The 18,114-nt window shown below is 36.1% G+C and overlaps 2 protein-coding genes across 3 annotated transcripts in view; both read left to right on the top strand.

The window, feature by feature from the left end:
- Positions 1 to 4,667: 4,667 nt before the first annotated feature.
- Positions 4,668 to 18,114, top strand: part of LOC123314026 (irregular chiasm C-roughest protein-like) — a 185,472-nt gene continuing 172,025 nt past the window's right edge. The window contains exon 1 of one of the 2 annotated variants that reach the window (XM_044899139.1): positions 4,668 to 5,127. The gene's annotated coding sequence lies outside the window, so the exon portion shown is untranslated. The remainder of the gene's footprint in view (positions 5,128 to 18,114) is intronic. The other variant, XM_044899142.1, reaches the window with a different exon arrangement.
- On the top strand, positions 10,833 to 11,858 carry LOC123322578 (histone-lysine N-methyltransferase SETMAR-like). Its single transcript, XM_044910523.1, has one exon. The coding sequence runs from the start codon at positions 10,833 to 10,835 to the stop codon at positions 11,856 to 11,858; it is 1,026 nt and encodes a 341-aa protein (XP_044766458.1).

Raw genomic sequence — 18,114 nt, 5'->3', positions numbered from 1 at the left:
ATTTAACTATGAGCAGAGCGTGAATTATAAGTTGAATGAGAAGAGCAAAAATAATTAATCTGAGAAGAGCAAGAATATTATAATTAATATACTTTACGTTGGTCTTAAAGAAAGTAAAAATTTATCAATGAATGCAACATTCACAGAAACGGACTGCTTACAAGTAAGCACGATTAGAATGTCCATCAGATAAACAGAAGATACAATTGATAAATTATGAGAGGTACACATTGAGATACTAATGAGAGAAACCACTAATCGATGGTTTCGAGAAGTGCAGAAGGCTGAAAACTAACATGTATATCAAGCAAGATGAATGAATATGAGAATGTATCAATGAAAGTACCTACAAATTACAATGAGTAGATCATACCAATTTTTACCAGAGCGGGCCTTCCAGGGTGGAGTCAAGGACGAGAGATTATCAACCAGTATCATAGCTTATCACTGACCGTTGAACCATATTTGAGAAGTTCACATCGTGCTCTGAAGGAAAACAACTAAATCCAGGGTCCACCCTGGAGGACATGAGGATTCATTCATCTGAAACTCGACAGAAGTAATTTGTTGTCTTGAAGAATGAAATACGCTGATTCCAATACAAGAAATTATTATTAGAATACAATAAATCAGTATTCATTATCAATGAGAAGACGTGAGAAGTATTCAATTCTGGTGCTACATACCCATTTCCATGTGATAAAATTTAGACAGGTCAGAAAATTTATATAAATTATAAAAATATAATATACTTTAATACTTTATAGTTCTGAGCAGACAAATAATGATTTGACTCGATGTGGCATATTAATTGTACTAATAAGGATTATAAATCTGTTTGAAGATTCTGAAATCACTCACACCTGAGTTCATTACCTATCGAGTAGAACAAGACTAGAAAGAGAATTAGTTAAGTGAGGTCAATTCAAAAACGTGAACAAAGGGGATGATAAGAAAATGTTTTAATTTCCGCATCTAAAAACACCGAGAGTGGGGCTGCTGCTTCGGTCAATTAGCGCACCGCAGAATAGGGGTACAATAGATGGTCGCCGGTTACCAATCACAAAAGTAAGTAGGTTCTCTTTCACTAGTTTCACAGTTATTTCGTTATCGATGGAAATATTGAAGCGGAATTTCAGGATTACGTAGGATAAGGTCTTCAACATGAGGTATCGCAACACCCCTCATCTCTATTCAAAATCAAGGGCTTGTGCTCACCTCGTTAAGGGGATTGCAGTTACGAGGATACAAAAAGCGAAATTTTTCACATTTTCATGTTAAAGTAGGAAAATTTAGGTGTTAAGTTTCGTTGGACCACACTGTATACACATAAATGACTGGGATATGCGCAGTACGAATTCAAATTTCGATAACCCGAGTGCCATGTTCGTGCACTTCTGGGAAACTTGGTTAAATCTCGAATCCACAGCCTCCTAAAGAGTCTCTATAGACCGGCTGTGGTCGAATGAACAACTCTCCAATCGTGATAGCGTAAACAGTTTGATTTGAACCTCCCGCCTCTGTGTTTAAGCGTTCGTTTGGTGTAAACGCGTTAGTTGGGGAGTCGAAGAGGGAAATTCGGGATTTACTCGAGCGTGTTAAATTAATAAATAATAATAATAAAAGGGTACATACTTTGGACCCTGTAGAGTAACTCTACCAAAAATTAGACCTCTATATAGGGGGAATTGTCATGTACGATCTTTGTACATACTCGACCGTGTCAGATTAAGATATATGTGGTTAGTTACATGTTGAAAAGTAAATATTCTCTTAATCTGACAATTTAAGCGTGACGAAAATATGTGGGAGGCCGCCAAAGTTCCAAAAAAAGGCCAATTATGCATTCTCGAGCGCGGTGGCGTTTTTTTTATTTTGAAGCTAATGATTCAAGAATAATGACAAAAATATAATCTGACAGTTTTAGCAGGCCGAAACAATAAAAATTGGCCATAAAGTTCACAAAAATAGGTTTTTTTGAATTATCTCCTCCCATGGGCATCTTTTTCGCATTCATTATAAAAGTTGTAGAGCCTAACATTTTCTACAAATTTTATCCTAAGCGATTTTTTCTACGTTCAAACGTTATTGAGAAATATGGCGATTAATGCGAGGTGTTTAGCGATACATGCTGAAGCGAAAATTCACTCGTTGAAAATAATACATTCTAAGGTTCAGTCAGAGACAACACTAAAATTTTCGTGACTAATTTCGAAATTGTCATCATAGAAATACCTTGTCATTTTGATAATTGTAGATTAGACTAGGATTCTACATTGACCTTGCCCTTTCGCACGTGTGGCTAATATATTCGTCCTTTTCGCCCTCTAACTCGAGAACGGTTAAGAGTATGCAAAATTGCTTCAGACAAAAGTTGTGTAGAATTTTATTATCTTCAACTTTCATAATGAATACACAAACGATTAGAAGTAAAGGCAGGGGAATAATCGAAAAAAAAAGCATTTCTTTCATCTTCAAAGTGTCAGATTAAGAAAAACCCCCTGTTTAGTGTCAGATTAATGGGACAACACGTCTACAACACCGAGATTAACCATCTGTATAAAAATCTGACACTCTCGAGTATGCAAAACTAACGATTTTTTTTTACATTTTCAAAGGACTGCTGTGACCTTCCCTCACGTCCAAATTGTCAGTTCCCTGAAAAGGTAGCTTCCTTTGGGTCCAATATACATATTCTACAAAAATCTGACACGCTAGAAAAAAAGTTTTTTTTACCATTTTCAACTCTTCCGTACGGCCAGTCCAACCGCGCAAACTGTCAGATAAGCATGAATTCATCATCAGAGACACGTAGGGCATATACAGTATCTTAATCTGACACGCTCGAGTATGTACACCTGACGATTTTTTTTTACATCTTTGAGACCCTGCGCTTTCCCCACCGCTGAAAGTGCATACATCATAGAACCTTCTTTTCTTCCTACCATCTTATCTTCAAAATCCACTAGGTCTCCACGACGCTCGAGTAAATCCCGATTTAGCATCGTCGGCTCCCCAACTACAAGCCGTTGACGCAAACTGATTTGAATGTGTGAATGGTGTGAACACGGATTGATAAAAATTCAGATTTATAAACTTCCTGCTATAACCCCGGACCCCGGCTATATAACACTTCGGCCAGATTTCAAAACGACTGAAGTGTAAGCTCTATTTTTCTACTTAACAATGGGGAATTCTCCTCAATTTGGGTTATCACTGCAAATGCAAGTTTAAACTCAAGTTTCATTCATGATTTTTTCAAATTCACCGCGGAAACTATTCAAAATCATCCTTCAAATATGGGGTTTTAAAATTTAAATCGCTTTGTGCGGAGTTTACGATTTGGCAACAGCGCATACGAGACAATGAAAAGAACAATGTCCTATCAGCTTGTTCATAAAATAACAGCAGTTGATCTACAGGCGCGTACTTGCTGGCGAGCCTCAACTGCAACCGGCCATAAAAATCCCATAAAATTTAACGACCTTCCTCGTTCGTCGCAGACTTCATATATATATATACAATATATATATATATATATATATATATATATATATATATATATATATATTCTTTTGATATAGAGCATTACAATCTTGAACAGCAAACAATAATTATAGCATGTGTATGAGATACAGTTTTAGCAGAGGTTAGCGTAACGGGGTACCATACAAATTGGTGTATGATACAAGAGCTTAGGGAAAAACCTCAGTAAAAAAACCCTTTCTCCCCGTGAGTGTAGTGGATTGTAATTGTTCACGAAATAAGCTGAAATATTCCATATTGAAGGGCATCTCGCACTGCAAAAATTGATTCTTTCTCCAACAAAAAGGAAAATCCAGAAAGTCTTCTCCAAGATACCAGAAACTTTTGTCTGAAATAAAGAGAAAACAAAAGCAGAAAAACGTAAAATAATAAAATTAGATTCAATATGTCAGATTGACCTAAAATTGACAACCCAATTCAAAAAAGATTCGGAAACTGCATGTATAGCTCTAAAACCATCCTGAAATTTATAAATTGGACAATGATTAACTAGATGATTTATGGTTTCTTCTGGTTCCCCGCATTCACAACAGCCATCTTTGTCTATCTCAACAAGATAATGTATTTGTTGCCTTTATTATCACGGCATATTTCAGTCGATGTTGCCAACTTGTGCAATCCTTATGAAATCCTTTAAATTTTGAATACCCATCATTTTTAAGTGCTAAAAATAATTTTTTTTGAGAAACGGTTGAAATGGTTATTTCAAAATGTGACGTTTCAAAGATATTCCATAAAAAATACATCATTTTCGTCAGAAGGAGTATTCCCTATTGAAGGGGTGGAGGAAACCTCCTGCACCCTGCACCTATCGAGAAATTGGCCGTGGGGAAAGCCCCCTCCGTCTGGTGGGTGAGGTCACGACATGATCCCGTACTGAGTATTAATAACCGATGCCTGATCCAACGACGAAAACGCCAATTATCCCAATTAATCCATATTTCGCCTTTCGTCAAATCTAAACAATCTCGCTAACAGTGGAGGCTCGCTACTTGAACCTGCTGCAAAAAGGTTGTTTCAGATTCTGCTATAATTACGTAGCTATTCTCGTCTTCTTCTACAGCCAGGACATCCAGATATTCCCGTTTCTCTCTATTCCGGTTCTGGAAGGGAACCAGTCGCCAGTATTGCTTTGGCTGTCGTCTAGCTCGGACCTGAGCGCCCGCACCAGTCGTCGAACAGCTACGTACGAGCGCACGTCACGTTGTCGGTCGGGGTATACGATTTTTCAGAACTTCCGGACGAAATCTTTCGCGACAGGTGCTTTTGTTTGCTCTGCCGAATCGTTTCCGCAGGGGAATTGTCTTGGATCCGCACACTTCCTCATTTCAACTCGAGTATTACCTTTGGCTCTGGATACACACAATCTTCCTTCATTTTCAGTGAGAGTTCATGTGCGATGAGCGATATTTTTCAGTGATTCCACAGGATATATGTGCTGGTTATTAGTGACAAATACGGATAAGTGTCTGAAGTTTCCTATCCATAACGCACTATTTGGATAATTACTGAGATACTGCGAAAATTCGAGTGAATTCAATCCTGAAACTCCTTTGGATTATCTTGCTTAATATCAGTGCTGTGAGTAAATTTTTTTTTTCATCAGAGTAGACTAGATCAGTGCGGGTTCGGATGATTTAAAAATTTTTTTTTTCCGCCCAGTGAAATCCCAACAAATTATAAATTACGACTGTGCAGCAAACAAAATTTCCATACCGCAACTTGAAATGAACTTAATTCCACACAGTTGTTCGAACAATGAATCAGTGTCGTTATGGCCGAGGTTATGACATTTTGAATTTAAGATCGATTTTTTATTATTCCTCACCCTCCGATGAAATGGATATGGAACTAAAAATATACAATTTTTACGAAAACAAAAATTATGAAGAGAGTCCTTGAGAGATAGTCTCATGTGGAGTTGGCGCCGACTTTTTCGAAAAATATAATTTTTTTTTTTGGAGTTCTGAGTAGATTTGAAAGAGTTCTGGAGTTCCTGATAAAAAATTTTAATAGTTTCGGCAAATCGTGGATTATAATAAAAAAAACAAATTGGTGGCGCTAACTTCACGCAGCGCCGTCTTTTTCGAAAAAATGAGTTCTGATGCTATTTTTCCTTGAAGAAGGAAGAGTTCTAGAGTTCTTGATCGTTTTTAGAAAGAGTTCTGCGAAAATCAAAAAAAAATTAGAACACAGGTTTTTGACTCTCGAAAAAAATAATTTTCAGAGAAAAAAATTGGATATATTTCAGTTCCGATCAGAATTATGAATAGCGCAGCGCTCGAAGAGTTCTACAAAATATGTCAAGTGACATTTATCAAAAACACAAAACATTTCAATTTATCAGCAAAAATAAGGTCCGAAATTTGAAAACCAATATTTCCTATGTTGGCAAAACTTGATCGCAGAAGTGTTCTGATAAGAGTTCTGAATAGCGCTCGAAGAGTTCTACAAAATATGTCAAGTGACATTTATCAAAAACACAAAACATTTCAATTTATCAGCAAAAATAAGGTCCGAAATTTGAAAACCAATATTTCCTATGTTGGCAAAACTTGATCGCAGAAGTGTTCTGATAAGAGTTCTGAATAGCGCTCGAAGAGTTCTACAAAATATGTCAAGTGACTTTTATCAAAAAAACAAAACTTTTCAATTTATCAGCAAAAATAAGGTCAAGAATTTGAAAACCAATATTCCCTATGTTGGCTAAACTTGATCGCAGAAAAGTTCTGATGAGAGTTCTGAATAGCGCTCGAATAGTTCTACAAAATATGTCAAGTGACATTTATCAAATAAACAAAACTTTTCAATTTATCAGCAAAAATAAGGTCCGAAATTTGAAAACCAATATTTGATATGTTGCCAAAATTTGATCGCAGAAAAGTTATGATGAGAGTTCTTAATAGCGCTCGAAGAGTTCTACAAAATATGTCAAGTGACATTTATCAAAAAAACAAAACTTTTCAATTTATCAGCAAAAATAAGGTCCAAAATTTTAAAACCAATATTTCCTATGTTGGCAAAATTTGATCGTAGAATAGTTCTGATGAGAGTTCTGAATAGCGCTCGAAGAGTTCTACAAAATATGTCAAGTGACTTTTATCGAAAAAACAGAATGAGAGATAATGCACTAAAACCTTCATACTGAAAAAGAATTCACAAAATCATTTTTCAAGATGTCGAGCGAATCCTAAATTTTATTAGTATTATTCTGATCATCGGATAGAATAAAACGAGCTACCAGAAAATGCGAGAAAAAATGAATATATACATACTCCTCGACATACTCATATAGATACTCATATTCGAGCTCATATTTTATATAGATTCAGTCTTCACCGACTTAACCTACCACCTCGCCTACCACTAAATTCACTCTGGTACTTGCTCTGCGAGTTTTGAAATTTTCAGTGGTTTTCCGGGGTTTTCCTGAGGGTTCTCAATTTTCCAATTCAAGGTTTGGGAATTTGTCAGAATATTTATCATTTTCAGCTATCCGAGCAAAGAATTGTCGATAATACCTATTTTATCCTCAGATTTTATCACATTTTTGAAAAACACCATTTTAGTCTAACGAATTTTTGAAATATCATAAGCAATTTTCCTTCATCCATTACTCAATCGTTTTCCCATTAAATTTTCATGTAATATTACATTATTGTGTAATTTTATATGAACAATCCTTTCAGCTATTTATTAATATTGTTGGCTAAACCGAGGGAGTTCACTGTTTGAAATTAGCTTCATTTTCACGAAACCATTGTTCAGAAAAAACTTTCTACGAATTTTTTCTACGATAACGAACAAAGCATTCCCAACCTAAAAATTATGAAAATGGCTTTTGTTAAACTCGATATATATCACAAAACAATCCTATTATCGATCACCGATAAGCCATATTTATATTCTCAACCAGAAAAATGAGCATGTTAATTATGTACTACACATCACTATCAGATGGGATGCACGAATCGCATGAAATAGCGTTCGGGAAAAAAACCTTTTTCCGTGCTCCCAACAGGAATGTTCAGTTGAAAGTCCTCAACATGAGTGGTTCTGTTTATTTACCGAGCGGGTGGCTGGTGAATAATTTTCATATGGTCATTCGATACGTGTAATCTCGCCCTGTTTTCGTGCATGTTAACCATAATGATCGCTATCGGGAATCGTTGAGATTCGAACGTTGAATAAAATTCTTTTCTCGCCTGGTTTGAGGAAAATGTATTCTCAACCCTCCCCAGGCTTTTATGGTCCTTGTGGTGAAAGGAAAGAACTATACGGAATAATAAAATATATTTAGTGACTTTTGCGGTCCGTTTTCCTTTCACGAATGTAAATTCAACGGGAGTTTTTCCACGAATCTCCTCACGTAAAACCGTGCAACGAGATATGAGGAATTGAAAGTTTTTGTTGACACCCTCCCTTTCAGTCCTTTCGAACTCCCTTTCCTACCATTGTTGAATTTTTCCTACTCTGCGCTAAGAAATGCGGAAACTACGAATATTAGGATTCGACATGAGAGATATGCATAATATGTTTCATTGTGTTGATTGACTATGAAACATACGTTCGGTAGCCAACTTCCGTTTCAGTGACAAAAAGCTTCTCTTCAAATTATTCCTGGTGAAAAGGTTCAGGGAATGAGTGTTGGACGAAAAATTATTTCCGAAACACGAGTTTTCATGACCCTCTTCAATTTTCCAATCTGCCTCTTCTCAAGAATCATTCCCTCTAGAATTAGTTAGGTTGTAAAGTCTGGAATGAATGGAAACAGGGACTTTGAAAGGAGGCGACGTTTTACTACTTCTTTCGCTCTCCTTGTCAGACTCATCGTGAATTAAACGAATTCCACTTATCAAGGAAAAAATGGCTTTTTTTATTTTTACTGCTGGAATTAAATTCTACGGTTTTGTCATGTCTTTCATTAATTGCTGTGTGAAGTGAATTCTTTTGCGATGAATTTGGGACTCGTCGCTATTTGAAATTTCCGAGGAATTATTATTGAATTTTTGCAGAAGTCAAGGAGGGCTACTTCTTCACCGCTTATTTAATTCACGAACGCAATTGAAAGATCACGAGAAAGATCATTTCTTCGAGTAGGAGTGAAACGAAGATTTTTATTTCAATTGCCATGTGTTCTCATTCGAATTTTTGGGTTATATTTCACTTGTCAATTGATTAAGGATGGCTTCCATTCTGTTAATTTTCAACTAAATTTCGAGCTAGATTGAACTATTGGTATGAGACGAGCTCGGAAGCAAGTATATGTGGTATATTTCATTCCTTTTCGTCTACTCGAATCTGATATCTTATTAGAATTTTTGGTCGCCCAAAAAAACTCTTCGCTTTGTAGTTATAATAACGTCAATTCGAGCGACAATTATTATTATTAGTTACGACTGTCACCTCATTGTGCTCCTCGTTGTGCTCTTTTTCCTTTTTCATAAATTTTTATTTTGTCTGTAAGTTGACCTAGAAGTTGACATTATTCTGAACAGAATTTACAATTTTTTAAACACTTTTAATTTAACCGATCGATAAAAGTATTCTTCATATTTTCTCTCTCATAATTCGTCGTTTTTCAGTTATTTTATGTTGAAAAATAAAAAAGGATCTGTGAAATTTGAAAAATTGGGTACTTTTGCTGTATACAACTCTCGATACAACTCTACTTGAAAAATCCACACTCGTGGTATCTCGTGGTATCTACTGTTGAAATATTTGTAGGAGTCAAAGCTCGAGTTAAAGATTCATCCTGTATATTCAACCCCATTGATCCAATTTAAGGTTTTTTGGTCAACCACTAGGTTAACCATTTCTTTTTCTTCGCTTAATGTTTCCATTTTTGTGAAAACGCTTATACATTGCGAAGCAGCTCTTGAAACAGTAGTGAAGATAGTTCGAATCGATTCGAATGATAATCACAAAAACTCCATTCAACTCAATACTCATTTACGAGCTTAATTACGTACTTGAAAAATTCATTAACTACTCATTACCCGAGTCTTTACCTCGTCTACTCTACCCCAGACTATACTTAATTTTATCATTCAACTCTTCAAATTCATCCAACCAAAAACCAAAACGACAGTTATCCGAGCAGTTATCGTTTAGGCAAGAAATAAAGTATTCATTCAGATTTTTTCCGAGACATTTTTAATTAGATCGTTTTTTTTCTGGCGATTGTGCTAGGGTAAAAAGGTCAACATTATGGTCATTCAATCAAAAAGTGAAATATCTATACTTCATTCAAATTTATTTTAGCAGTCGGTTGGCCATGAAATAATTTTCTCAAGTTTTTGTAACTAGAACGGAGTAAGGTTGGCACTCGTGAAATGTCGTTAATGTCATAACGCCGTTGCCACAACTAATATCAATTTTTATTACGAAAATGCCGAAAGTGATTGGAAAAAGAGACAGGGTTTCAGGAAGTGCTATTTAGAATTCAGGTCCGCTCATTCAAATAGTTATACCCTGATAATATAAAATCCACAATAAGTCAGACGGTAGCGAACATATTCAATGTAAGAGAATTTATATAATGACTTATCGAGTGACTTATATTTCAGCTGAATGTTTCAACAATCAGAAAGATTGTGAATGAAGAGGATGTCGAAGAATTTCCTTCTATTGGGAGACCCAAAAAAGTGGTGGCATTTGAGAATTTTATGTTTGAGTGAATTAATGCGAAAAGTTCACTACAGGGTTTTCGATGAATGTCCTAAGGTACCAATAAATACCCAATTATTATTATTATATCAATATATTGATATGAATAGCCCTCGAAACAGCCACAAATACGCACCAATTGTCCTGTTAATTGTTTATTCATGTGAAATTTTTGTTCAAAGGTGAAGTTCATCTTGGCTTCCTTTAATTCCTTTTAGTTATAAAACTGCAAGATGATTTTTGTTGAAGAATTTAACATTCTCGTAATTATCTGTTAATTCCTTCGGGAGATACCCATTGCCATCCACTGCATCATATGCATTTCATCTTCGGGTTAATATTTTTGAAATCTACAACTGATGTAACGTATTCAAACTTTAGCCAAAGAAGATAACGAACATTAACTCTCCTCAAGCTAGTGCATTTTATGATATTAGGTTGGGGAAAAAGAAATCCATTATTTTTTCGGTAGATGGCTGTAGTGATCGATATCTCGTAAATTATCGATCAAACAATTTCAAATTTATGCTCGTTGTCAAGGTAACAGTTCGCACTAAAAGAATTCGTTTGCAGTTTTTTGTTTTGTCCATTCAGTTCTGAGTTACACGGCGTTAAAGATGGAAGTCAACAAAGAGAAAATTCGGTACATTTTACAGTTTTTCTTTGATAAGGGCGAAAATGCAAGTCAGGCGGCTGAAAATGTGAATAGTGTTTATGGTCCCGATACTGTAACAGCTAATTACGCGCAATTTTGGTTTCGTCGATTCCGTTCGGGTATTTTTGACGTTAAGGATGCCCCTCGCACAGGCAGGCCCGTCGTCGAAAATGTCGACAAAGTCACTGAAATCATCGAAGTGGACCGGCATGTTAGTAGTCGTAGCATCGCCCAGGAGTTAAAGATCGACCACAAAATAGTTTTAAACCATTTGGACAAAGCTGGGTTTAAAAAAAAGCTTGATGTTTGGGTGCCACACCAATTAACACCAAAAAACATGATGGATCGAATTTCCATCTGCGAAGCCTTGGCCAAACGTAATGAAATTGGCCCATTTCTTAAACGGATGGTGACTGGGGATGAGAAATGGGTCACATACGACAACATTATGCGAAAGCGATCGTGGTCAAGGCGCGGTGAAGCAGCTCAGACGGTGGCCAAACCGGGACTAACGGCCAGGAAGGTTCTGCTTTGCGTTTGGTGGGATTGGAAAGGAATCATTCATTACGAGTTGCTTCCATATGGCCAAACATTAAATTCAGACATCTATTGTCAACAACTGGACCGTCTGAAGCGAGCAATTGACCAGAAACGGCCAGAATTGGCCAACAGAAGAGGTGTCGTGTTCCATCAGGACAACGCCAGGCCACACACTTCTATAGTGACTCGTCAGAAACTCCAGGAGCTTGGTTGGGAAGTTTTGATGCATCCACCATACAGTCCGGACCTCGCACCAAGCGATAACCATCTTTTTCTTGCATTGCAAAACTTTTTTAGTGATAAGAAATTGGCATCAAGGGAAGAGTGTGAAAATCAATTGCTGGAGTTTTTCGCTAATAAGTACCAAGACTTTTATGAGAGAGGCATAATGAAGCTACCATTAAAATGGCAACAAATTATAGACCAAAATGGTGCATATTTGACCTAAATCGGACAATGCAAAATATGTTAAATAAAGTCTTGAAGTTCACGTAAAAATAATGGATTTCTTTTTCCCCAACCTAATATTATACTGATCTCTTGTATTTTCCATGCAAATAACTGGATTTGCTATGCCTTCAATCAGTTTGCATGAACTTCAATTATGTTCGTCACATATTTTCCGAAGAGATTCGACATTGTGATAAAATACGTAATAACAGAAACTTTTCCGTAGAACGGGCAACATAGCGTTGATTTTAAAACCGAAAAATGTTTTGACAAGCTGCATAACCCCACATTTTCGTACTATACAGAGTGAAATGTGTCAAATTTCCATGGCCTACCGACTGCTAAAATAAATGTGAATGCAGTATAGGTGGAAATCAGACACATGCAAGCGAGAATGAGACGAAGTTGATGATAAAGCCTTACCGAAGGCGTTACGATAAATAAAATCTGTTTGCTTTATTTGCATATTCAGTTCCCTTCTCGCAGATATTTTTTGCAATTCCACCTATCCGAGCACCTATTCCATATAATGCAATCGAAAATCCAATCCCATCGTCCGATACAATCTGGGTTTCAATTCTGGCTTAAATAACTACATCCTCTGCGTATGACCATTTTTCCATTCAGCGCCACGGTAATTTGACGAACCAACAAAAAGCAATTCGCATACGCCTCCATAATTTTCGTGATTGAATGCCGCGATATGCGGCAAACACGCAACTGAATTAAAAATATTACACTATATTTTTGTCGAGTTCCTTCGGTATTCCAAGTTCCATATGCGTTTCAATCTCACTGTGAAATAAAATATATCCTCGAATATATCTTTTAGAGGGGCCAAGTTTGGGGCCAACACTAGCGAAAATTTAAAAAATGCTGCAATCAATCGACGAATTCAAAACATTACTGGTTACAAGATCTAATGAGTATTCGCATGGTGCTCCAACAAATTAGTAGAAATACTTGCTTTCTTTCATAAGACATGGAAAGCCGAGTGAAAAGCAATTAATAGTTGGGAACAAATATTGCGTTTCCATATTTACAGAGCTGTTTTTCGCTATCTCAAGAAAGCACTTCTGTTCTACAAGAATGTAAAATATTCGAGGAAATATCTTCCTCGTATATTCTTGATGTTTAGCATGAATGTACAGAATGGCGAATGCGCTGGGAATGAAAAAAACTACTTTTATAGTAGCACCTCTGCTTTAAATTCCAAATCATGATTACCTTACCTGTTGTTTTTTATTTCATGGTCAAATCGTCACCTGCAATATCTTATGCGCATTTTTGGTAATTGTTTTTAAACTTAGCGAGTGAGAAATTTTTTGATCAGAAACAATGATAATGAAACTTTCTATCGATTCGAACAAATTTCCATTATTCCAAATTTGAATTTTGTTGTGAAACAAAGTATTTGAAAACGAGTGAGAACGTTAAATCTAGAAATTCATTGAAATCAGAAAAAATTATTTATTTTTATTGATAGTGTAGAACAGTTTACTCAATGAATGACGGCTTAAAATGAAGAAAACCGAGAAAAAAACTTTTTGTTTTCTTCAAAATATTTTCCTCAACGTTTTCTCAACATACGGATTAAAGGAATCGTACAAAATGGCGAAGGAAATGGTTGTTCTCAATTGCTGACCAACAAACATGTTTGAATCCTTCATTTCCTAGATTATTTGAGGGATCTATGGATCACGATCATTTATTTCCTCGTTTATTTCATAAACAACTACAAAATATACAAATATATCAAGTAGAACACAGAATATACCGAGGAATATACACTTGAAATAAGGCTGGAAATAAGGTTTTGATCATAGATTCATAATAACCAAAAATTTTATAGCAATGCGATGTGACAGTTTTCAATTGATGATTTCATTAAATAATTAACAATATCGAGGAAAAATCAACCGATAGTCCTGTTTGGCATATATTCGGCTATATCCCAAATGACCAAGTTGTGAAAATATGATTGGATTTCCTGAATGATATAGAATTGGCCTTCTACTGGCCGTGGGTATGTGGTTTTCTCGGTGGTTCCTGTCGGTTGGTATAAACTTTCCTTTTGTGAGTTCAAATTAGATTTTTCTTTAGTAGAGTGAACGAATTCCCTTCTGAAGGAAAGATGTGTTAATGGAAGTTGGAAAAATGGAATATTTCAATCAAAACCAAATCTCAACTTACAGAGTTCATGATATTATTTCAGATAGAGGCCCCAACTGGTGCTCGTATTCCAGTTATCCAATTAAAATATCTACGTATTTCCTTCGAGTATTGCAGTCCACACAAGAGTCCGCATGAATAAATTTACACAAAATGGCGGAAGAACTAGTTACCTCATTATCGTTGACTGAGTCGAGTTTGAATTCGAATCCCTTAGATATTATTAGAGAATTTCTTTTTTTTTCTCATTCCTGCTGAACAATGAATCATGCTCGGAATCATGATAATTTAATCATCATAAAAAAAGTCTTGAAATGACTAGTGATGACGTATTCTTTTGAGCTCACGTCAGATGAATGATCTAGATGCTGTTATTGAGATAACTAAAACAATACCAAGTAAACATATACCATTCCAGATAATTTTATAGGTGTTATTCAAGGTGATTGAAGTTTGTGGATGATTCATTTGAAAAATTATGCAGGATAATTGTGGGGATACTTATGCATACCGTAGGTTCGGGTGACTTGCGACGATTGTTGAATACAACTTGTCATATTTTCAAAACGGTGACCTATTTTTATCTGAAAAAGAGGTAAAAAGAGGTTCGAATATGCTTAATGACTCTTACTATTGATAAGGATACATACCATGCTTCAGAATTCGGGTATAAATTTCGAAAAAATAAAATATACTTGTCCTAAGTCACTCAACGAGTTGGGAGGCTTGGGACACAAGTTCAAATCCATTGATTTCTCGACTCTCAAATGAAATAGGTGACTTGGAACGGTGTATAGTTTTGAAAAATTAGAATTTGTGATTATATAGTTGAAATTCGTCGAGGAAATTGAATTATAAAACCCTATTACAGCGAAAGTAAATATATTGCAACTCAAATGTAAAAAAATTAAACAAAACAAGGGAACTTTGATTTCTTTCATTCTTTGGTGATTTCTTTGTGGAAATAACGTAAATAATAATATCCTGCGAAAAATCGGCATATTTCCTGCTGCCAATGCGTCGGCAATGTCCCAAGTCACCCTATAAAAGAACAAAATAAATGAATGAGATCCGTGTTGCCGTTTGATTTGTAAACAACCTTGTTTCATGACTTATCTAATATCTCAATATCCCACGTATCCAGAAAAAATTATACATGCATAAAGTGAAACATGTACAGAACACTAGAAAGTATAAGGGCCATAAAAAACGCGCTTTTACTCTCCTGAATTCGTTAATTTTTCCTGTCCATTTAAACGCTCTGATCACGGCAAACTCATCAGGAATTAATTGTTAAGCTAACCGGAAAGACGCTACATAATCTTATGAGTTTCTCCCGTCACTCATTATTGGCAAGAAACAAAGAAATCTGCAAGGGCGGTAATTGTCTCTAGTTACAGGACTGTCCCAAGTCACTCGAACCTACCGGTGCGGACAATATTAGAAATAAAATCGACTGCTTGTCTTAATTGCTGGTAATGATGAACCGAGTGATGAAAGTTTCATAACACTCACCTCTATTTTCACTCCAACCATTTGGAGGAAGGTACAAGATACTCGAATAGGGTGACTCTTATCCAAGCTCTTATCATACTCGATTTTATGGTCAATACCGGTCAATACCAAAAATAGGAGGACATTATCCTCGACATTATTCATTATGATACTATTTGTTAGGTATATTTCAATCAAACTCCAATACATTTGTAAAAATATTGCCCGAATACGAGAATTTTCGAAATATCCTCATAATATTATGTCGATTGTGAAATATCATCGGGCATATGATGAAAGATACCGCGAAAGATACGTAGCGATGAATTCACCGCTTCGTTTCAGGAAAAAACTCAAAAACAACATGATATTGCTGGACCGATTCATATTGATTCAGTGTTGTACACTCGGTTGTACATTACCGAATTCCGCATTCCTCATTACTAAATATCTGATAACTCTGCTGGCGTTCCCCACTGTTGTTTATTATCCACCTGCAATGCGTCGGTGGACGTACTCGTATTATCGCTCATGTCGAAAAGACAGTAGGAGATGAAAATAATTAGTGTTAGTACCTGGCTACGAGGGGTCTCTCACTGATGAAAATTTGTACACTAAATTGCCTCTTCTTGAAAAAATTTCCTCAGTTCCCAAAAATTTCCCTTATTTTCCTAATATTGCCTTCATTTCAGAGTAACTCGTGCCATTTTTCCTTCATATATACATACATACATTTCCATGAATTTACTAGGAATTCTCGCGAATGTAACAGGAATTTTTTTTCGAATTTTCGTATCGGAGAACATGCTTGAAATGTATTTCAGACAGGGAACATTAAGCCTCCAAAATTCATAGTCTCTTCGACACGTTATACCCATGTTAACACAAAAGTTAATTTTTGAATTTGTGTTTTGTTGGAACAACTATTTATGCAAAATAGTTATTTTCCTATCAAGTGCGGAAAGTGATACTTGCCCGCACGAAACTGCCGTTGCCCGAACGATGCGAAGCAGAGTTCGGGTAAGCAGTTGAGTGCGGGCAAGACACTTTACGCAAGAGTTAGGAACAATATTTTTTCTACAAGCGCTTGAAATATATAAATATATCCATTTCACGAAACAGATCATATCTCATTTGATTAATTCATATATAATGACAGACGTAATTCTGCTTGTCATTACTATGGGTTTCCCATCGTTGACGTTCTAGGCATAGAAACATGATAGAATTTAATCTACTCTATAATAGAAAATAGTTATTTTCCTATCAAGTGCGGAAAGTGATACTTGCCCGCACGAAACTGCCGTTGCCCGAACGATGCGAAGCAGGGTTCGGGTAAGCAGTTGAGTGCGGGCAAGACACTTTACGCAAGAGTTAGGAACAATATTTTTTCTACAAGCGCTTGAAATATATAAATATATCCATTTCACGAAACAGATCATATCTCATTTGATTAATTCATATATAATGACAGACGTAATTCTGCATGTCATTACTTTGGGTTTCTCATCGTTGACGTTCTGTGCATAGAGAAATGATAGAATTTAATTTACTCTATAATATTTGCGTGCGGGAAAAACCCCTGCTAATCCATTCCCGCACGCATTTGCGTGCGGGAAAGAAATAGCAGGCGTTTTTCCCGCACCCTTTGAGAAAATGACTCTTTGCAACTTGGAATGCGTGCGGGAAAAAGGTTGAACGCGCACGCTTGTAGAAAAAATACTTTTTCTACAAGCGTGCGCGTTCAACCTTTTTCCCGCACGCATTCCAAGTTGCAAATAGTCACTTTCTCAAAACGTGCGGGAAAAACGCCTGCTATTTCTTTCCCGCACGCATTTGCGTGCGGGAATGGATTAGCAGGGGTTTTTCCCGCACGCAAATATTATAGAGTAAATTAAATTCTATCATGTTTCTATGCATAGAACGTCAACGATGAGACACCCATAGTAATGACATGCAGAATTACGTCTGTCATTATATATGAATTAATCAAATGAGATATGATCTGTTTCGTGAAATGGATATATTTATATATTTCAAGCGCTTGTAGAAAAAATATTGTTCCTAACTCTTGCGTAAAGTGTCTTGCCCGCACTCAACTGCTTACCCGAACCCTGCTTCGCATCGTTCGGGCAACGGCAGTTTCGTGCGGGCAAGTATCACTTTCCCGAGCACTTTCCGCACTTGATAGGAAAATAACTATTCTGTTCATTTAAGACTTTGTTCGGCCTCAGGAAACATTCTGGAATGAGGCAAAAAGAATATTAGAAATTTTCTGTTCGCCAAAAGTCTAGAACATCTGCGTAGATCAGATTATTTTAATCGAGTATGCGTCTGTCAATGGTGAATGCCTGAAATATATCTTCGGATATTTTTCTTAGACGTGCAGTCAAATTTGCTCTGAAAATGTCATTTGAAGACAAGCTCCTCATTAGTATATTATCGAATTAATTATTTGTGAAGGAATATCCAGTTTTATAAAGATAAAAATCAACAATATCATCAGAATAGTCCTCAATAATAATATAATCATTAAAATTACAAATAGCAGTCACCTCGGCAGTTAGTGGTCTACAATGTTGATCTTC

The sequence above is a fragment of the Coccinella septempunctata genome, chromosome 1 (assembly GCF_907165205.1).
Source record: "Coccinella septempunctata chromosome 1, icCocSept1.1, whole genome shotgun sequence".
NCBI lineage: Eukaryota > Metazoa > Arthropoda > Insecta > Coleoptera > Coccinellidae > Coccinella > Coccinella septempunctata.
Note: the sequence above shows the minus strand (reverse complement) of the source record. Positions and strands in the feature narration are given on the sequence as shown.

Excerpts from the sequence above, each read along its gene's own strand:
- LOC123322578 (XM_044910523.1), top strand. The coding sequence starts at position 10,833 with ATGGAAGTCAACAAAGAGAAAATTCGGTACATTTTACAGTTTTTCTTT.